The 19,465-nt window shown below is 46.1% G+C and overlaps 1 protein-coding gene across 16 annotated transcripts in view; it reads right to left on the reverse strand.

Moving 5' to 3' along the window:
• Positions 1 to 2,131: 2,131 nt before the first annotated feature.
• SLC41A3 (solute carrier family 41 member 3) overlaps positions 2,132 to 19,465 on the reverse strand; it is a 71,627-nt gene continuing 54,293 nt past the window's right edge. For 12 of the 16 annotated variants that reach the window (XM_074340435.1, XM_074340431.1, XM_074340434.1 and 9 more), the window contains 7 exons: positions 18,454 to 18,598; positions 15,254 to 15,400; positions 12,382 to 12,526; positions 11,126 to 11,205; positions 8,865 to 8,999; positions 4,208 to 4,356; positions 2,132 to 2,976 (listed from right to left, as the gene is read on the reverse strand). In XM_074340435.1, coding sequence (XP_074196536.1) covers positions 2,770 to 2,976; positions 4,208 to 4,356; positions 8,865 to 8,999; positions 11,126 to 11,205; positions 12,382 to 12,526; positions 15,254 to 15,400; positions 18,454 to 18,598 — 1,008 coding nt within the window. In that variant the 3' untranslated portion in view covers positions 2,132 to 2,769. Of the gene's footprint in view, positions 2,977 to 4,207; positions 4,357 to 7,479; positions 8,117 to 8,864; positions 9,000 to 11,125; positions 11,206 to 12,381; positions 12,527 to 15,253; positions 15,401 to 18,453; positions 18,599 to 19,465 lie in introns of those variants that run through there. The other 4 variants (XM_074340437.1, XM_074340445.1, XM_074340439.1 and 1 more) reach the window with 3 other exon arrangements.

Consider the following 19,465-nt stretch of genomic DNA (forward strand, 5'->3'; position numbering starts at 1 on the left):
CTCAATAGGTCTAGTACTCGCCTGACTCCATACATAGTATAACAATATTGACTATATCCCCTATGTTGTACTTTATATCCCTGTGACTATTTTGTAACTGCCAATTTGTACTTCTGAATCCCTTCACCTTTTCCACCAAAAGTACAGAATTCAGGGTTCTTTTATATCAAGGGAAGAGGGAAATGGGAAGGCTTTCAGGTTGATTGATGACCACAAACATATGAGCAACAGCAGGGGTCTGAGGAAAATTGTGAAATTTCTTTGTTCTTAGTCTGTTGACTCTGAGTTGATGTGAGTCTGGCCACAAGGTTCCTGCTTGTCTTTGATAAACAATCATTAATTTTGTACATATTTCTCATCTCAGGAGAAGCAGTTTCTGGTAAAGGGCTGTTTTACTAAAACTCAAGCCACAAGCAGAATTCCTCCAATGATTAGTACGGAAGACCATGGAAACAAAGCAGGTTCAACAGATGAAGTCAGAGAGGCCGAGCATTTCACTGTTACAATAATGCCCTAGTTTCCTAATCTGTAAACAGAAATGACAGTAGTATCTATTGTATCAAATTGTTGCGAGGTTAATGAGTTTACACATGTATAATAAAATGCTCAGAACATGGCACAGGAAGTGCTCACTAAATCTTAGCTCTCATGTGCTTTTACAGCATATGTACTTCTCTTTTGCAGGACTTACTGGAAATAGAATTTTACTACTTATTGGTGTGATATTGGTTATTAACCATCTCACCAGTAGACCCTTGAGACAACAGCCATGAGTGGTCTTCCCACATGTGCAACCCTAGCACCTAGCCTGGGCTTCATTGTAGGTGTGCTGGGTATTCTTCATTTGTCCCTCCAGAGCCACTCTCTACCCTCACCTGATTCTGTGCCCCAGGAGGCTGAGACTTGTATGGACCATCCATAAATGACACCCCTAGTCATTTAACTTCTGGGTGGGTTTGGCTATTGGGAAATACTTGCATGAGATGAAAGTGGGCAGAGAATAAGGTTGGGTTATTTATTCCCATGGCTTTCTCTCTGCCAGGCCACAAGGTGGTAGTCATTTTATTTTTTGATTAGAGAACTCCTCTCAGGCACCCACTTCTAACTACTCTCCTTTAAGTGAATGCCTCAGGGTAGAAGCTCCCCCACTGTGCCCAGCCCCAGGGTGCTTCACTGATTCATTGTTCCCATGTGGCTGCAAACTGTTTCTGCCTTAAACCTTGCTCAATTACTCCAATTAGCTGCAATCTCTTTCTTTCTGGGAAAGATGCAACAGGTTGTCAATATTTGATTTTTTTTTTCACCATATGATGTGTGGAAATACAGAGAAACCTCATTTAAATTGGAGTTGGGAGGCTAGAAGAGAGAACTGTAATGCATATCACTCAACGCACACTACTAACCCCAAGGGGAAGAGAGGTACTTTGCAACTCTGACTGGAAGTGATATTACTTTACTACTTAGCAGGAGAAAAATTCCTCCTTGCCCAGTGACAGCTCAGCCAATGGGAGACTGCCATAACTCACCCAATGAAAATTCACTATACTTAGAACTTTCAGTTTCCTCCAATAGACTCTTCATTTATAACAGCCCCTCCCACATGCATAAAAGCCTTCCTCTCCTTTGCTTCTCTGGACTTGCACATGGTCAACATTAGACTGCATGTCCCAAATTGCAGTACTTTGTTGTTCCCAAATCAAACCAATGTTGCTAGAGAAATATCTGCTGTGTATTTATTTAAGGTCAACGGAAGATAATAATCCTCAGCCAAAACCAGGGCTAAAGTTGTTTGAGTTAATAAGAAACGAAAAATGAGTACATGTATATTTTTTAAAAGATGGAGTTCTGGAACAGTGGTTCTCAAATGAAAGAGTGCATCAGGACTACCTGGAGGGCTTGTTAAACCCACATTGCTGGATTGTGACCCCGAGACATTCTATTTTGCCAGGCCTGGGGGAAGGGAGGATTAATAATTTGGATTTCTAATAAGGTTCTTCATGATGTTGATGCTCCTAGGCTGGAGAGTATAGTATGACAAACATTACACTAGAGAAATGCCAGAGGTTTTTGTTACTTATGCACCCCAAGTCTCATGGTTGCATTAATATCTTTACAAACACAAAATGCCAAATACAATATAAACTATGCTTTATTTTTCACTTCTCAGTTCATTAAAATCTAAACAGAGGTTTTTGCTAAAAAAAAAAAAAGAGGGGGAAAGCATTGACAAGAGTAAATGCTGGGAGCAGATGAGGGGGTGTGTAAGGCCCCATCCTAGGAAGGGGCTGCACACATTTGCAGGGCACACCAGCAGAGTGGCCTACGGAGCCGAACCTAATAAAGATAGCAGTTAAGCCAGGGCTCAAAGAGTCCTGAAGCTTGGGCACACAACAGGTCTCCTTCCTGCTTCACCCCAGTCTGGGCTGCACTGGCATGAAACAGGGCCAATACATCCTCCAAGGTGTACTGGACAGGCCTCTTCTCCAGCATCTTCAGGACAGAGAACGCTGCTCTCCACACACACGTGCACACTCATTCACACACTCACCCAGCACTTGGGAACATGCAGTCACATTCACACACTCACAATGCTCCTGATTTCAGGCTTCATCATGGACTCAGGTACAAACTCTGCGGTCAAGGTGTGTGTGAGTCTTCTTAGTAGATTGACAAAGGGCCACCTAAGGACCCAGCCAGGGAGGAACTGCGTTCTATACCCTGTTGGTGTGAGGGAACATTCTACTGATTAACTGGGACTGCGTGAGCTCATTAGGGAGGTCCAGACGCTGGTTCTAAAATGCCATCCAGCTCTGCTTCACTCAAGAACCAGCTGATAAGAAAGCAAAGTGCCAAGAGGCCAGTTCCTAGCAGGTCCCCTAGCCCTGTGAGGTAGGGGATACAGTGGTTGTCAGGATCCAGGGCCTGGTGCCACGTTAGCCGAACCATCACTTCTGCCAAGTACAGCAGGATTGTCACCTGTCATAAGAGCAAGCAGACACAAAAGATGGTGACCAAATCAGAAAGCCAAGTGTCATCAAGAAACTCTAGCAGATTTTAAGGGCAGACACCAGGTGGACAAGTCAACCCCTGGTAGTCCCCTTCCTCAAGCTTCTCTTGGGGTCTGACACCCAGCTATGAGCTTGTGAGTCCACCCTCATCCACACTTGCCTAGCTTCCCTCCCTGTGGTTGGGCCTTGCTCCTGGCATCCTGAAGTGCCAGACAGACCTGCTGCTGCTCACCAGCCTTTACCTTCTCTGCTGTACCAGATCCCTCAGCATCCTTGGAACCTTAGACACAAATCTTGCTGGGATTTCAATTTGGGTTTGCTGGAGGCCCTCTCATGGGCAGCTTTAGATGGTTGGCCTTTCCTGAAAGTGCCAGGGGGTAGGCCACACAGCCCTGGCCAGGTCTCAGGGATCCTTGATCCCTTATTGGGGGTTGTCCCCAGCCCCTTTCCTGCTGTTACTCAGGACAGGTCTCAGACTGCCCCAGCCTATTCTTCAGGGTCAGGGACATGCTGAGATTGTGAATGCCATAATTCAAGATCTGAAAACGCTAATCCCTTAGAATTGCCCTCCAGTGCCCAGTTATCCATGCAAAGGCCTCAGGCCCATCAGGACATCAGCCAGCTATAGTCTTGGCAGACAGTCTGCTGAGTACTACTCCAAGGCAGGCACCAGCTTAATCTCTTTCATGTCCTATCACCATCCAGCTCTGAGTAAAGTCCACACGTGCCTTTTAGCAACAGCTCAGCAGGATCCTGGTCCCTGCCCACCCCGTCTGTGATGGATGACTGATAAACATGGGCCAGTTCATCAGCTGGATATGTTCATCAGCTTGCTTCATGGCGACACGCTGAACCCTCAGGACAGCTCCTCTGATTCGCTGGTGAGGAGTGTGGAGTGAGCTGCATGTAGTATGGATTGTGCCTTGTGGTGGGTAGAATAATGAGAGTGCTGTGTGGAGTGCGCTGTGTGAAGTGTGCAGTATGGAGAATCCAGTATGGAGTATGGAGTGGCTTTTGTGTCTAGATCATGCCCTTGAGTTTGAATGAATTGACTTGACTCATGGAAGATGGGGATTGTGCCCTGAGTGTCCAGGAACCTCCAACCCCACCTCCTCAGCATCTCTACCAGGATAAGGAACAAAGCTTGCTGGCTGCCTAACCCCTGAATGCTGCTTTGCAGCTGCCACAGTTGTCCTTACCTGGATCAGGCCAGCTAGCAGATAGAATACCACAAAGGTTTTGCTGTTTGGGACCAAATGGCCTTCCACCAGGTAGATGACGTACAAGAAAATCAGATGGCCCGGAATCACTAGAAAGAGCAGAACTCGGGCTGACGTGGAATTGATTTCTGGAAGAAACAGAACCAAGGAGGGTTGTGTGACCTGACTGGAAGCAAAGCCCACCTTTGCATGTGCCAGTCTCCAGTGAGGTATCGACATTCATTCAGCTACTTCTTGAAGGTGCCAGGGGGTAGTCCACATAGCCCTGGTCAGTTTACTGAGCACCTACTATGTGGCAGGCATGTTCCAGCAGATGGGAATGTAGTCCTGTCCCTTACTGCATGGAGCTGACATTTTAGGGAAGAAAGAAAACCTGGAATCGAGTAGCAACAACAAACAAATAAGAAAGGTCATTTCAAACTGTAACAAGTACTAGGAAGAAAATAAACCAGATAATGTGGTAGAGGATGAAGTGTCTATTAGTGGAATGAGCTACTGGGGATTGGAAACCCTCTCAAGGAGATGACATTTAGGCTGAGATCTGAATCTGGGGGAAAGTATTTTGGCCAGAGGAAAGTGAATGTGCAAGGGATTTAAGGTAGAAAAGAGCTTGGGAGTGTCAAAAAAACAAAGGCTTTGCATGAAGAGTTAAGAACCAGGGAGGGTGGTACACTCATGGGACCTCAGGTAGCCCCTTCCTCCTGCCAAGCCTCTGGGACCCTGTCAGCAGGTACAAGTGATCCCCACACTCTCTTTAGGATCCAACACTCTACGAATTTGAGACTCTGCAAGAAACATGATTTACCCTGCCCCATGCTTTAAAACTGTAACATATGAATGTGATGTACTTCTCAAACACAAAGAGTTTCAATGAAAAGTAAGTCTCCATTTGCCTCTGAGTTAATATAATGTATTTCTTCAACTTAATATGGAAAAGGGAAAAAAGTCATGTGTAGCTTAGAAGATGAAAAGTCTACTATAAAATAATATGTAGAAAGAGGGTGAGAATACATAAGAGCACCCATATCTATTCATGATCAAAAATTAGACAAGGTATAAAGAGATTCTTTAAAAAACAAACAAACAAAAAACCAACTTAAAAAGGAGGAAGCAAAATAATTATTGTTGGTAGCTGGCATAAAACTCAAGAAAATCTACAGAAAAACTACATAAAGAATTCAGTAAAATATGAATTTTATTGCTGCTATAGGCTGTTTGTTCCTCCCCAAAATCTGTATGTTGTAACCTAACCCCCAATGTGATGGTATTTGGAGATGGGGCTTTTGTGAGATGATTAGGTCACAAGGGTAGAATCCTCATGAATGGGGTTTGTGCTCTTATGGAAGAGACTTCAGAGAGCTTCCTCACCCCTTCTACCACATGAAGACACAGTGAGAAGACAGTTGTCTATGAACCTGAAAGAGAGCCCTCACCAGACACCGGATTTGCTAGAGCCTTGATCTTGACTTTCCCGCTGCCAGAACTATAAAAAATAAATTTCTGTTGTTTATAAATCACCTAGTCTGTTTTTGTTATAGCAGCCTGAACTAAGACAGGTACATAAATAATATAGAAAGAAATACATTTTCTATATACAAATGACAAGTCAGAAAATGTATGGGGACTTCCACTTCTGGACAAGATGGGGTAGACACACTACTTATTCCTCTCACTAAATAAAACTAAAAACCTTGGGTATTATATATAAAATAAACATAAGAAGATTCTTTTGTTGTTGTTTGCTATTTTTTATTTATCCATCTAAATTCCTTTATTATATGTTGTTCATTCTTGTAGCATGGTTGCCTCTTTTCTTTTTCCTTTTTTTAGTTTCAGATATACAAAGCAATATAATAGACATTTACACCCCCCACAAAGTGATAACCCCTCAATCTACTACCTCTCTGACATTGTATACAGCTGTTATAATACCATTGACTATATCCCCTATGTTGTACTTTACATCCCGTGACTATATATTTAATTATAGCTGGCATTTAATACTATTCTACTTCAGTCTCAGGTGTACAGTGCAGTGTTCAGACATCTACACAGTTCATGAAGTGATCCCCCTGATAAGTCCAGTACCCATCTGGCACCCTACATAATCTTTACAACATTATTGATTATATTCCCCATACTGTATTTCACATCCCCGTGACTATATTGTGACTATTAATTTGTATTTTCTAATCCCTTCACCTTCTCCCCCACCCCCACGCCTCTCCCATCTAGCAACCATCAGTTTTTTCCTCTATATCTCTGAGTCTATTTCTGTTTTGACAAACATAAGAAGATTCTGAAAGGTGGAGAAAAAAGGCAAGCTGGCTAGGGACCTCAGAGCCCAGGGAACAACATGGCAATGAGTTGCCCAAGTTGTTGTTTTTTTTTTTTTTTTGCCTCATATATCCTAGCCTGGGTGCTGGAGAAGTCAGTAACCCAGAAATGCCAATGGGTACTGACCAAAAAACAGATTCAACGAAAACCTGCTTTCTCTAGCCAAAGATCCACAAAAGGGCAGCCTGGCAAACTAGAAAACTTTTAGATAATAACTGCTCTACTCCAGCCAAACACCACAGGAAAAACAGCAGCCCCACCTCCATCAGCAAAGGTCAGGTAGGGAGTCTGGACTTCTGCCCTCATCCAGGTGGAATGTGGTATTCATTCCTTCTGGCTGTGTGGAAAATAAATTGTACCGTGACTAGTGGTAATAAGGACCTTCCCAACCCCAACCACCATATCAGTGCAGGCCATGTGGGGAGTAATAACAAGGGACGCCTTTCCCTTCCAGCAAGGATGGTGTCAGAAGGACATGGACTTCTACCCTTCACACCAGTAACGAGGTGCTCCTTTTCCAGGAGGGTGTCAGTGGAGAAGGAGGGGGAATCTGGACTTCCACCACCACCTGGCAGTAAGGAAGCAGTGCATTCCCTTTTCCCACAGCGGTGCAGTGTCAGAGGAGGCCAGCTAAAATAGAAGACTTAAATAAGATCCAGAGTCTCATAATACTCTAAATGTCCAGGATTCAATCTAAAATCACTCATTATAGCAGGAAAAATCTCAGTGAGAAAAGACAACCAACAGATACTAACACTGAAATGACACAGATGGTAGAATTATGTGAAAGAAATTTTAATAAATCCACTTTTTAAATGTTTCAACCAGCAATTACAAGCACACTTGAAACAAATGATAAAAATAGAATAATTCAGTAAAGAAAGAGAAAGTCTCAGAAAAGTAGAAGATAACAAAAAAGAGCCATATAGAAATTTTAGAACTGAAAAAATACAATAGCCAAAAAAGTCCAAACAACTCACTGAATGGGATTAATAGCAGAATGGAAAGGACAGAGGAAAGAATCAGTGAACTTGAAGGAAAAACTATAGAAACGAGCCAATCTAAATAATGAAGAGTAACATACTGGGGGGAAAAATAAGAGAGCCTCAGGGAATTGTGGGTCTATAACAAAAGACCTAACATTCACATCATCAGAACACCAGAAGGAAAAGAGGAAGAAAGTGGGGCTGAAAACAGAATTTGAAGAAATAATGGCTTAAAATATCCCAAATTTGGCAAAAGATAAATCTGTGTATTCAGGGAGTTGAGTGCACTCCAAGCAGGTGAACCTGAAGAAATCCATACCAATGCACATCATAATCCTAAGTCTACAAAGAAAAAAGTCTTGAAATAAACAAGACTTAATGACACCTGATGTACACAGCAAAAACCATTCCAATGATGGCAATTTCCCATCAGAAAACATAAAGGTCAGAAGGAAGCGGCATATTTTTCAAGTGTTGAAAAGAACTATCAAACTTTTACCCAGTGAAAGTATCCTTCAGGAATATGCCAGCAGACCTATCCCAAAAGAATGGCTAAACGTAATTCCTGAAACAGAAAGGAAACGATAAAAGAAAATAAATGGGAGGACGACCCAATTTTTAAAAGTAACAAAAAGATAAAACACCTCCAGTGGTTCTCAGAATAGAAAATCCAGTCTCCTTTCTCAAGCTTTGAGGCCCTATATGATCAACTCTTTCCTACCTTTCTGGCCTCCGCTTCCTTCATCTTCTCCCTTGCTCATTATGCTCAGGTCTCACTGGCCTTTCAGTTCTTCAAACTTATCAAGCTCCTTCCTGTCTCTGGCCCTTCGCTCAGGCTGTTCCCTCTGCCTCAAATGCTCTTCCTGCTCCAGCATGCCTCCTCCCCAACCTACCCATGCTCATCCTCAGAGAACTTTCTAACCCCAAATCTGAGTATCTCCTTTAATTCTTTTTCATCATACCCTGTGCTTTTTGCCTTTTAGAACACATAACAATTTGTAATCATGTGTTCATTTTTTGGTGTGTTTGTTCTTTCACTTATACCCACAAGGGTAAGAAACAGCTTTTTCTCTCACCACTGTAAACTGATACCTAGTACCTAGCAGACATTCAATAAATATTTGCGTGAATGAATGAATCAAAGGCAGGGTTGGGGAGTCAGGTCTCTGGGAGAAGGAGCTGTGCCCTTGAAGATGATCTGTGCTGAAGTCAGCACTGGTCTTAGACAATAGCTACAAGCACCATATTCCAATGATGTTAATTTACTTGTTTAAAGAAATAGTCACATGGCTTCTGGAAGACATCAGACCCACCTGAGGTGCAGAAAGTGGAGCATGGGTTTGGCCAGAATGTTTTCATCCAGAGGGGTAGGACCCCAGGCGTGCTCCACATGTGTAGGTAAGTGGAGATCCGGCTTGTCTGAATGGCCACGAGATTGCCACCAACACCTGCAAGAAAAAAAAGCATCTGGTTTCCCGCTCTTTATAACAGTATCTTGAGTTCTAACCCTTGTTTTAAGTTCACTTCCCCCAGGAAGCCTTCCTTGACTGATTCAGCACTTGACCTCTTTTCCTTTCCTCCCCCTTGACCACAGATCTTATTTGGTACCAAGCAATGGTGGCCTGAACCTCATGAGTGAGGTATCAAGGTAGAAACTGTATCACCTTGACAGCTCTTAAGATGAAGGAAGTGTGACGGCAAAGTAGGTTCTGATACATATTTGTTGGGTAGAGGGAGAGTCAAAGGGAGGGAGGGAGGCAACTCAGGAAAGGAGTGAGGGTGAGGGAGGGAGGACAGTAGATGGAGAGGCCGATGGGAGGATATCTTGATAAACCACTTAAAGTCATAGGAAGTGACAGGGACCAGACTACAGACTAGAATACCTGAGACAGCGAAACGGAGTTTATTCACCTCAAGGTGAGGAAAGGGAAGAGCACAGTGGGTAAGAGCAGCAAGGGAGAAGAGAGACGCTCATGTGGCAACAGAGCTGGGGCTTAATGCAGAGGCTCCCAGCTTCCACAGGGAGCTGATGGTGTACAGCTCTGCCAGGGTCAGCGGGCCCAGCTAGCAACGGCAACCCTAAGCTCCTTCTGCAGGGGCAGACTCTGGGGCTGGCAGAGACCAGGGCCCACCCATGATGACTGTCTCCTTTAGAGGATGGGTTGGGTTGCCCCCATTCTATTTCCTCAGTCACACAGAGAACAATGGACCAGATATGCCCCAGTGACCTCCAGGGCAGAGACCAATGGCCTCAGTGCTCCACAGGATACAAAAAGTGGTCTGTGGGCAGGGGAGGGCTACAGATCTATTTTGCTGGGCCACACATGATTTAAAAAATAAAACAAATTCAATTGGCAGCATTTACAAATTAGGCCTTTAATCCAGATTCCAGCTTCTCCTAACAAGTCAGCTGAGGTATCTCTGGACCTCAGTTTCTACCAGCAGCAAGTGGGTGGAGCAGAACAGGCACTACTCCTGTCACACCAGGAACACGTGCCCTGTTCCCCATCACACGTCACTGCCTAGCTATTGACTTACCTGCTTAACTCATTCAAACTGCTCACTTGGCCCCTATAGTATCTGACTTGGTGCCATCCAAGGATACCTTTCTAAGTTTATGGCTGTCTGGGCCTGACTTAGCTGTTGCTGGCCTCACTCATAAAGGCCAGCCCTTGTGCTGGGAACACGCCCTGTGGGGCTCTGTCAAGGAGCAGATGTACTGAGGTAGCCTACTGACATGCAAGGAACACAGGCCTAGCTTCCCACAGAAGTGGGGAGGGGTAGCCCAAGGAGGGCCTCTGAAGCTTGTTTCTGAAGTCCCAGAAGGCCAGTGTCTGGGGACCAAGGAAACTATGCAATAAGTTATCATCTTTGGCTCTTTTCCTGACCAGTAGGCCCACTTATAGAGCCCTATCAGAAACCAGACACAAACCAAGCTTTGGTTAAAAGATGGGCCCTCGCCACTAATGTCCAAAGGGTCTAAGCCTGGAAGGTGAATCAATGAAGGGTTGGGTGGAATATAACAGGGATGGAAGGGATTGGGGCAAACTGGACAGCACAGGTCCTCTCTCAGCAGCAGCTGATTCCTGCCCTACCCCCAATGTAAACCCAGTATTGTCATAACCTTGCTTTGCAGAAGACAGAAATCCAGATTTTTATGTGTAAATGTCTGAGTTTTAAATGTCATCAATGTTAAAATCTAAGTTAAAAAAAAAAACCATGAGAGGCCAACACCCAGTTCTGATGGCTACATTCATTCTGCGGTGCCAGAGAATCCTGGGTTAAATTCTGTGTGCCTTCAAGGCATGGGATTTAGCTCTGTGGGAAAGTTCAGGTGGCATTTATAAAGAGCAGGGTGTGATCTGGTAAGCAATGGGCAGGGCTCCCCTGGAGGTCTCCTTCTCTCTGAGAAAAACCAGGCTCAGTAGCCTCTACCTGCTTAGCTTCATGACTCTGCCTCTGAGGGTCTGGGGTTGGACCTCTGCCATCATTGCTGCTCAGGTCCCACCACCTGGGCCCTGGGGGCCAACCCAGCCCAGGGACTCCCCCAGTGATGGGGGTTGCCAATACCTACCACATATGATGGGAGTAAATATGGCCATGCCTTTGTACTGCTCTTTGGAAATGGTTTTGTTCAAGATGAGCCCTCCGAAACTGGGGAGAGAGCAGACCGCAGTCAAATGACTAGAGTTTACAACTGTAAGTGGCCTTACAAACCTTCTTTGTATAAATTGCCTTATCAGTCTGTCTTCCCAGCTTAGCAAACACTTTCCTTACCCCTACATATCTGTTATAGCCAGGCTGGACTCCCCAGTGCCCTCTGCACCCTACACATGCACTTTCATCTCTAGTCTGAGTCTTAGCTGTTCTAGAAGGCCCTTCACATAATGCCAGCCCACGAAAAACAAACAACAAACTTCTTTTTCCAAGGTCACTTAGCTGGCTGGAATCTGTGACTTGACAGCCCCTGAACTGCAACTGAGCTGATCCTTAGCAGAAAATGAGCCTGCATGAGTATTATCTCCTGCCCTTTGTTCCTGGAAGATGCTGCAGCAAGACCTCACTCCCACCAGCCCCTGTAGTTTGGCAAAGGCTACCCTGTCCCCAGAGCTCCAGAGAAGTGAGATCAGTTTGTGTAAGGAGCCCGGAAGCAAAGATACCTAGACCATACCTTCTCTTCCCTGAGTCAAAGTTAGAAAAGCACATCAGAAAGGAGTGAGGTGGCTCTATCTGGGTCTGCTAGCAGAAAGGGCCCTCGAGAATGAGGCTGGAAGATGGAAGACCTGGGCTCAGCTGGAAGACCGAAGGATCCAGGGGGACTAAACCCTCAGCCCCACTAGGTCCCACCAACAGTCATCCTGTGGAAATGGTGTTCATTGAGCCATCACCTTGAGGCCAGGTGAGGGACTCCCTGCAACCTAAGCAGGGGTTCAGGCCAGTGAGAGTTGTGGCAGCAGGGGAACAGGAGACCTGGTATCCCACAGTGCCAAAATGGGGCAGAGGGCCATGGCACTAGTGCGCTCATCTGACGTTTCCAGGTTCAGCTCTTCCTGGCTCTCTGGTGCTCTGGCAATTGTAAACAGGACTGTCTCTCAGAACAAACAAGTCTAGGGTTCTTGGTGGGAGAGAGAGAAGAGTAAAGAGGTATTACTCAACCAACACCAGGAGTTAGCGAAGGAGCCCACAGTTGAGTTCACTCTGTGACCACAGGGCGGTGAGCATCATCCTCTTCCAGGGGACTCCTTGGCTCTCAGGTCACTCTCCTGACCACAGAGCCAGGGGATGGCAGAGGGAGGGAGAAAGGGGACAGAGGCTCTCACCCAAGCTCACCTGCTGATCACCATTGCCAGGATGATTGGGAACCACCCGAACTTTAGGATCTGCATGATGGGTGGGTTCTTCTTGGCAATGAGGACCCACACCGGAGTCAGGGCCATGAGGCTGGTGCAGACCAGCGGAGTCAGATACCGGCTGTCTAGGAAGAGAAAGAGAAGGAGAAAGGGGACACATGCAGCTGTGTGGCCAGGGCCAGAGCACACAGCATGGCCTGGCGGGCTGTGGCCTGGGTTGCAGAAATGAGAGGTGGGCTGGGAACTAAGGGCTCTGGAGTTCTGAGGAGACACCCTAACCTCAGTGTAGGGTAGACTGTACTACCATCCTTTCCAAAGAATTTTCTCCATCCTGTTAAGCTACTGGAAAAGTTCCTCCCTGTCGACAATTCCTGTCACATTTAACTTCATTTCTCCAGCATTTTTGTTATTTTCCTGACTTAAGTACCCTCCTCCACCTCCTTCCAACTTTACTATTATTAATGCTATCATTTATGGGATCATGACCATGGGCCAGCACTTCTGGTACATGAATTCATTTCGTGTTCTCAACAACCCCACAGAGATAGACAAGAGGAGACTGCAGTGTGAGAAAGTGGCCCACCCAGGACACGATCCAGCAAGCAGTGAAGTCACGGCTATAGCCACAGTCGGTTAGTGAAGCCAATCCTGCTCCCTCCTTGGCATCCGTGTCTCATAGGGCCTGGCGCTATGGCCAGCTTTGCAGCTATTCATGTCCCTGTGTCATGTGAAGATGAACCTAGGTCTGAATCAGCTGACTTGGGCATGCACACAGACACCATTCTCACTCATTCCCTTCTGTCTTGTACTCTGTGTGTGTTTCACTTTCTACACGCACACAGACCAAGACACTGGCTTTCTCTAGAACTATCCTCTCATCTCTGGCCCTGCCTCCTGAGGGCAGGTTCAGGGTGGTGCACACCCCTCTGTTGAGTCGTCCCAACACGCAAAGGGGTAGGTCTGTGTTCCATGTCCCCTTTCTCTCAGCAGCATTAGTAGGAGCAACCCCTTCTTGCCCTTCTCTGTACTAATCAATCGTGGTCCCTTCATCTGCCACAGGGAGGCCCACTTCCTCGGGCAGCTACAAGGAAGGACAGAACCCAGGTGCCTGAGGCTGGCTAGAGACAAACTGCTTCATGGTGAAAGTGGTCAGCCTCTTTGTCTTACCAGAAGACAGGAGGCAGGCCCAGTGAGCTCTAAGCAAGTCTCAAACACTCTGGGAGACAGCAACCTACAGGAGTGCCTATTTGCAGGACATTATTGCGGCTAGCCCAATTTTTCTAGAACTACTCAGAAGCTGTGGCAAGGGTTCCACCTCAGTCTTCCAGCACCATGGTGAGTACTTCTCCTGCATGTGGCTTATCTTCCTGACTACACTGGCAGGTGTGATGGTCGATGTGTCACTCCTTGTCAGTAAAGATTTATCTGATATGTGCCAGCCCCAGTGACCCCCTCCTCCCAGTGCTCCAAAGATAAATTCACAGTCTAATTGGAAAGACGAACCATCCATCAATGATTCAACATCTAATAAGTCATGTGTTGAAACACACTATTTCAGTAGGGGTACAGAAGGGACAGGCAGGAAGGGTCTGAAGACACCTGTGATTCATATTTATTTTGCAAATCAAATGCAATTAACTAACCCATACACACATCTTCTTGTTTTAAATTCAGTTTTAAAATAAAATTAGATCTTCATTGCCACTTATATGAACTTTGAGAATCTCCCAAGCTGTTAAACATTGGTGGTGGCAGGCAGCTTCCGGGGTGGTGAGGAGCAGGTCCCAGAGCTGAGTCGGAAATAGTCCCAGTGTCTGAGCACTCCCAATCAGAAGTGTTTTGCTGCTCTGCTTCAGTTGCCAACATGTAAGAACGGGTGACATCTCAAATCCTTGGGTCCATGTTCCGACAGGGCAATGATAAATTGGAGCTCCGCTGTGGCTGCTCCTCTGTCTGGGGCATTTCCTCCCACCAACGATCACCACATGCCCCACCCAGTGCTCCTCAATGTCCTCACCACTGTCTACTCTACTCATTTATGCTACTTGCCCCCAGGCATCTGGGGTCCTCACCACACTCAGAAGTGACACTAAATGCAAACAGTTGTGTGTAGCCATCTTATCTAGACTGTACCAGCTGGAAAGTAAAACAGTGATGTTTGGAGAGGAGCAGTCAGCTGTGCAAACCCAGCAGGCGAGAGCCATCTGGGCAAGGGTGATGCTGCCTGCCCTCAGAGCTCAGGGCATGCACAAACCGTTTCCAGGGCAGACCTGGGGATACCTCTGGTGTAGTGAGGGCCTGTTGCCAAAAGATGTGTGAACATCTCGTCTCCCTCAGCTGCTGAACAGGTTGCCAGCCTGCTTCAGAGGAGCTCTGGCTTCCCCTGCCTCGTGCCTATAGGAGAGCATATGCTGGTACTGCTGCTGCCTTGGCTGAGGCATTCCTTCTTGGGAGTCACTTCTTGGGCAGTTTATATGAGTCTTGTATGAACTGCCTTCCCCAAGGAGGCACTGTCACCTGTGAGGATGTGCTGCAGTGACCAGACCAGCCTCAGGCCCTCCCTGGCCTCCTCGCATACCCTGATCCTAAGAGGGAAAATGACAACCTATGTGTCTGCTGACTTGAGTAGTTGTGTCCCATCTAACATGATTGGGACAGCTTGAGGCACTTGCTGGAGAACACCTTGACTTGTTCAATGACCTCAGGCTTTGCCTCTGTAAAAGGAGGATTTCTGACTCCATGACGGACCCCAGGTTCCTTCCTGAGGGAACAATGCCCAATCTGAATGTTGCAGGCACAAACACTCCCACTCAGCCTTGCTGGTGGGCCCCTCCTCCTTGGGGCCCCCCTACCTTTGTATTTATAGAAGAAGCTACTAAAGAAAGCCAGAATGGACAACGTGATAAGGTCTCCCAGGCTGGCTGCAATGGGTGTGGCGATGTTGTCTGGATTGACCCCGAGCTTTCGAGCACCAATCACTATACAGACCATCAGCATTCCTGTAGAGAGGAGAGAGAAGAGACTCAAAGCTCAGGGAATCAAGTGGCCCCAAGGAAGCTCAGCAGCACAGGGGAGAAGTGACACAGGATGAGCAGGTGGTCAAGAGGCTGCTCAGTAACTTCCCTCTATCCACATAAGCCTAGGCTGAAGGCTGGGACAGTCGGACTCTGCTTTGTGACTTGTAGGCATAATGCTAAGAAGCGACCTGCTGGCTCTGATGACACACTCAAACCTGTCGGGGAAATAGCAGTCAAGTGGTTCCTGGGTTCTCAAACCGCTTGGAACTACAGACATGAAGCTCACAGCTCCTCACTGTAGGGAAGATACTCCAAAACTGCTCTGAGCAATGGGAGCCCCAAGGACTGAGCCTACTGTGTCTGTTGGGGAAGCAGGAGCCTGGGTGGAATTAGTAGTGTGAGAGGTTTGTTAGGGGCAAAGCCTGTGAAGGGAAATGGGAGGGGTGGCAGTACAGAGTGGACTCTGCGGCAGGAGACAGGGAAGGAAGGAGCAGGAGCACACGCACACTGTAGTGCAGTGCTGGGCAGCTCGGCAGGGCTGTCAGGTGTCCTCAAGCCAAAGGCACATGGGTAGGTACACATCTCTGGGGAACAGGCCTATCTCAGGAGCCCCACAGGGCCACCACTGGGTGCAGGAAGCATGTGGCCTCTGAGTGCAGGGGTGATAGATTTTAGGGTACAGCATTAGAGATCTGCTCCCCAGCTGGAGACCTGAGAGGTACCTTTTCGTGGCCACCCTACCTCACCAGGTCCTACTTTCTGTTCTGACTCTGTTCTGAGGTGACTGTCGCATGTGAACTTCTAGGCCCCAGCTGCTGCCTAGGACTTAATCCAACAGCATCTAATGTGGGTCTTTAAGAAGACACTTTGTATCTTGGCTCGTGGTGTTTAACACTTTACCTAGCATTCTGTAACTAAAAATAATTAGAATTATTACATCAATGTGGTCCTAAAGCTGCCACAACCGGCCATAGTTTGTGCCCTATTTTGTGACCAGGTCACAGCTCTTTTCTCCCTTTTGAAATACCAGTTTTAAGTGAATCTGAGTTGTGTGGCTGAGCTGGTGGTCTGGTGACAATCCCACTGGGACTATATAAGGGGCACCACCCCCAGTTTGAGAGCGCTTATTATAAACCACCACCACCACGTGGCTTTATGGCAGTCATGTCGCAGTCACACTGAGCCACGGGCAGCATTTCTGACCTTCCACACATCTTTGGACAACCCCAATTACATACATCCATGGAGCCGAGCTTTACCCCATTTCTGGGCTTCAGTTTCCTCATCTGTAAAATGGGGAGGTAGGAATGGCGTTCTCTACAAGGACCCACAGGAACAAGCCTGAATCATTTGATTGTGTTGTTTTCAGAGGAAACATCATGCCAAGTATCTCCTGGGCTCTATTTCTCCAGAAGGTTTGGCATACTCATCCTGCCCTTCCTTTAACCACACTGAGTGATAGTGCCACTGGCCATGGGCACATGCACAGGCAGGTGACTAGGAGCAAACATCCCACCCAGGAAGCACAGCTAGGGAATATGCTCCCAGGCTTCTGCACTCTTACCTCCTTCCCAATTATGTGCCCTAGTTCAGGAATGCAGCCCTTTCATCAATCGGCTGAAGTCACCAAACAACCTGCTGTATTCACTCACAGAGAGCTGAGCTCAAAGGTGTTTCATGAGCAGTGAGACAGGCGGCGACAGAAGTGTAAATACAAATCCAACTCCTACAGTATCACTTGTTCCTTCTTGTACTTGCACATGTTGCAACATACACACAGACACACACAATCCAGAAGAGAATCAGAATAAAGTCCATTCATTCAGCAAACATTTGGGAGCTGGTTATATGCCTGGCCTGTTTTAAGTGCTCTCATAACCATCAGGCTCTGTACTCACACATAAATGTTTGTTGGAACAGACAGTACACAAGTAAGTGAACAAGCATTTGAAATAAATAAACAGGATACTAAAATAAAGTATGACTAACAGGGCTACTCTAGACAGATGAGCAGAGAAAGCCTCAGAAAGGAAGAGGCACTGACACTTAACTGGAACTATTATATGCTCCTGTATTGATGTCTTACTTTGAACTAGAATATGAACATCACAAAACAGGATCCCAGTACATTTTGCTCACCAGTGTATCCCAAGCCCTGTAACAGTGCCTGGTCCATAGCATGTCAACACTCAATAAATACTGAGTGATAATGAATGGGTGACATTCTATCGTAGTCACACAGCAATAGGGTCTCCACTGACATCCATGAGGTCCCTGAGGATGGGGTTATTTCTGCCAATGCTTCTGTCTTTCTGCCTTCTGTAGACACATAGGAAGCATCTGCTGTGTGGCAGGCAGATGGAAGAATAGGAGATGGGAACCCCACTCTGAGCTGACATTGTAGCAGGGAGGTGACATAGAAAGTTAACAAAGAAACAAGATAATTTCAGATTTTTACAAATGCTCTAAAAGGAAAACAGCATGGTGCAATAGAGCGTGGTGGCAGTGCAGAAGGGGAGAAGGGAGGAGAGCAGTACTTGTGAGGGAGTAGTCAGAAAATGCCTCTCTGAAGAGATGAAATTTGAACTAAAAACTGAGCCTTGCTTCCCACCATGACTGCAGACTGCAGACTCCAGCAGAGGCCCATACACAAGCCATACTCAAGAAACAGTTAAGGAATGAGTGAATGAATGAATGAAATGAATGAACGAATGAATAGATGAACAGACGAATGTGTCTACAAAGCACAGGCCAGCTCTTTCAATAAACAGAGGGAAAAGAAATGGAGTTAGGAGCTCACTCTGGCACACACACTTTACTCAGGAAGGGGCTCACTGCCTTCCTCCCCTGCCCACAAAGTGGGCCAAGACCCAGGCAGGCTCTTCCCCACCCCGTAGCCAGACACGCAAGGCTCCACCATTAGTGTTCCATCTTTCCGATTTGAAAGCACAAAGACCTGAGACTGGAGCCCTGAGGAGTGGGGCATGCCAACAAGCCAGGAGGAGTAGAGGTGCTGGGGTGAGGGCACAGCTCACCTAGGGCAAAAGCAGCAAGGAAGGCAGTGATGACACTGCTGGCACACAGCAACTTCACCTTCTCAAAGTCTAACTCCTCCGTAGAAAGAGCTCCCAGCATCAGGGCAGCCATAGCAGCCAGGAACCCCACAACGGTGGCCTGCACCTGTTGGGGCAGAAATCAGAAATGTGAGGCAGGGTTCCCCTGACCACCTCCACTCCTCCCTGCTCTTCACCACAATACTGGTATCTATTCTCAGTAATCCAACACATCTCAATGGAATCATGTGTTATTAAAGAAGGTTGAATAAACAAAGAACACTACCATATATACGGATAGGGCGAGCTAGTATTTTTCCTTTTAAATTGAAGCTTATTGGGATGACAATTGTTAGTAAAGTTACATATATTTCAGGCGTACAATTTTGTAATACATTATCTATATCTCACATATAAAACTGAAAACAAAAAAAGAACAAGACAAATGAAGGAACAAAAACTCACAGACATAGACAATAGTTTAGGGGTTACCAGAGGATCAGGGGGAGAGGAGACTCTAGAAGAGGGTAAACAGGGTCTAATATATGGTGACGGAAAGAGAACTGATTCTGGGTGGTGAACACACAATGTGAGTCAGTATTTTAAAGAAGAAGAAAGCTCTCCAAGTTCACCTATATCATTCAATGAAAGTCCCAACAAGACTTTTCATGATACTTAACTCATTTTAAATTTCACAAAGATAAGCAGATGTGTGAGAATAGCCAAGACAATTTTGAGGAGGAAGATCAAGAGGAAGTTTTGACACACTCAGTATCAGTATGTATTTTAAAGCTACAGTAACTAAAATAGGGTGTATTGGCAGGAAAAGAGATCAGCAGGACAGGAGGGCGTCCGGGAATAGCATCAGGAATACATGAAACATTAACATATGAAAATTTGATCATGAATATATGAAAATTTAATATAATAAAAGTGGCATTTTAAATTTGTATGAAATATTGACTGTTGAATGAAAAAGGTAAGAGAAACTGGA

The sequence above is a fragment of the Rhinolophus sinicus genome, linkage group LG09, assembly GCF_036562045.2.
Source record: "Rhinolophus sinicus isolate RSC01 linkage group LG09, ASM3656204v1, whole genome shotgun sequence".
NCBI classification, from domain to species: Eukaryota; Metazoa; Chordata; class Mammalia; order Chiroptera; family Rhinolophidae; genus Rhinolophus; species Rhinolophus sinicus.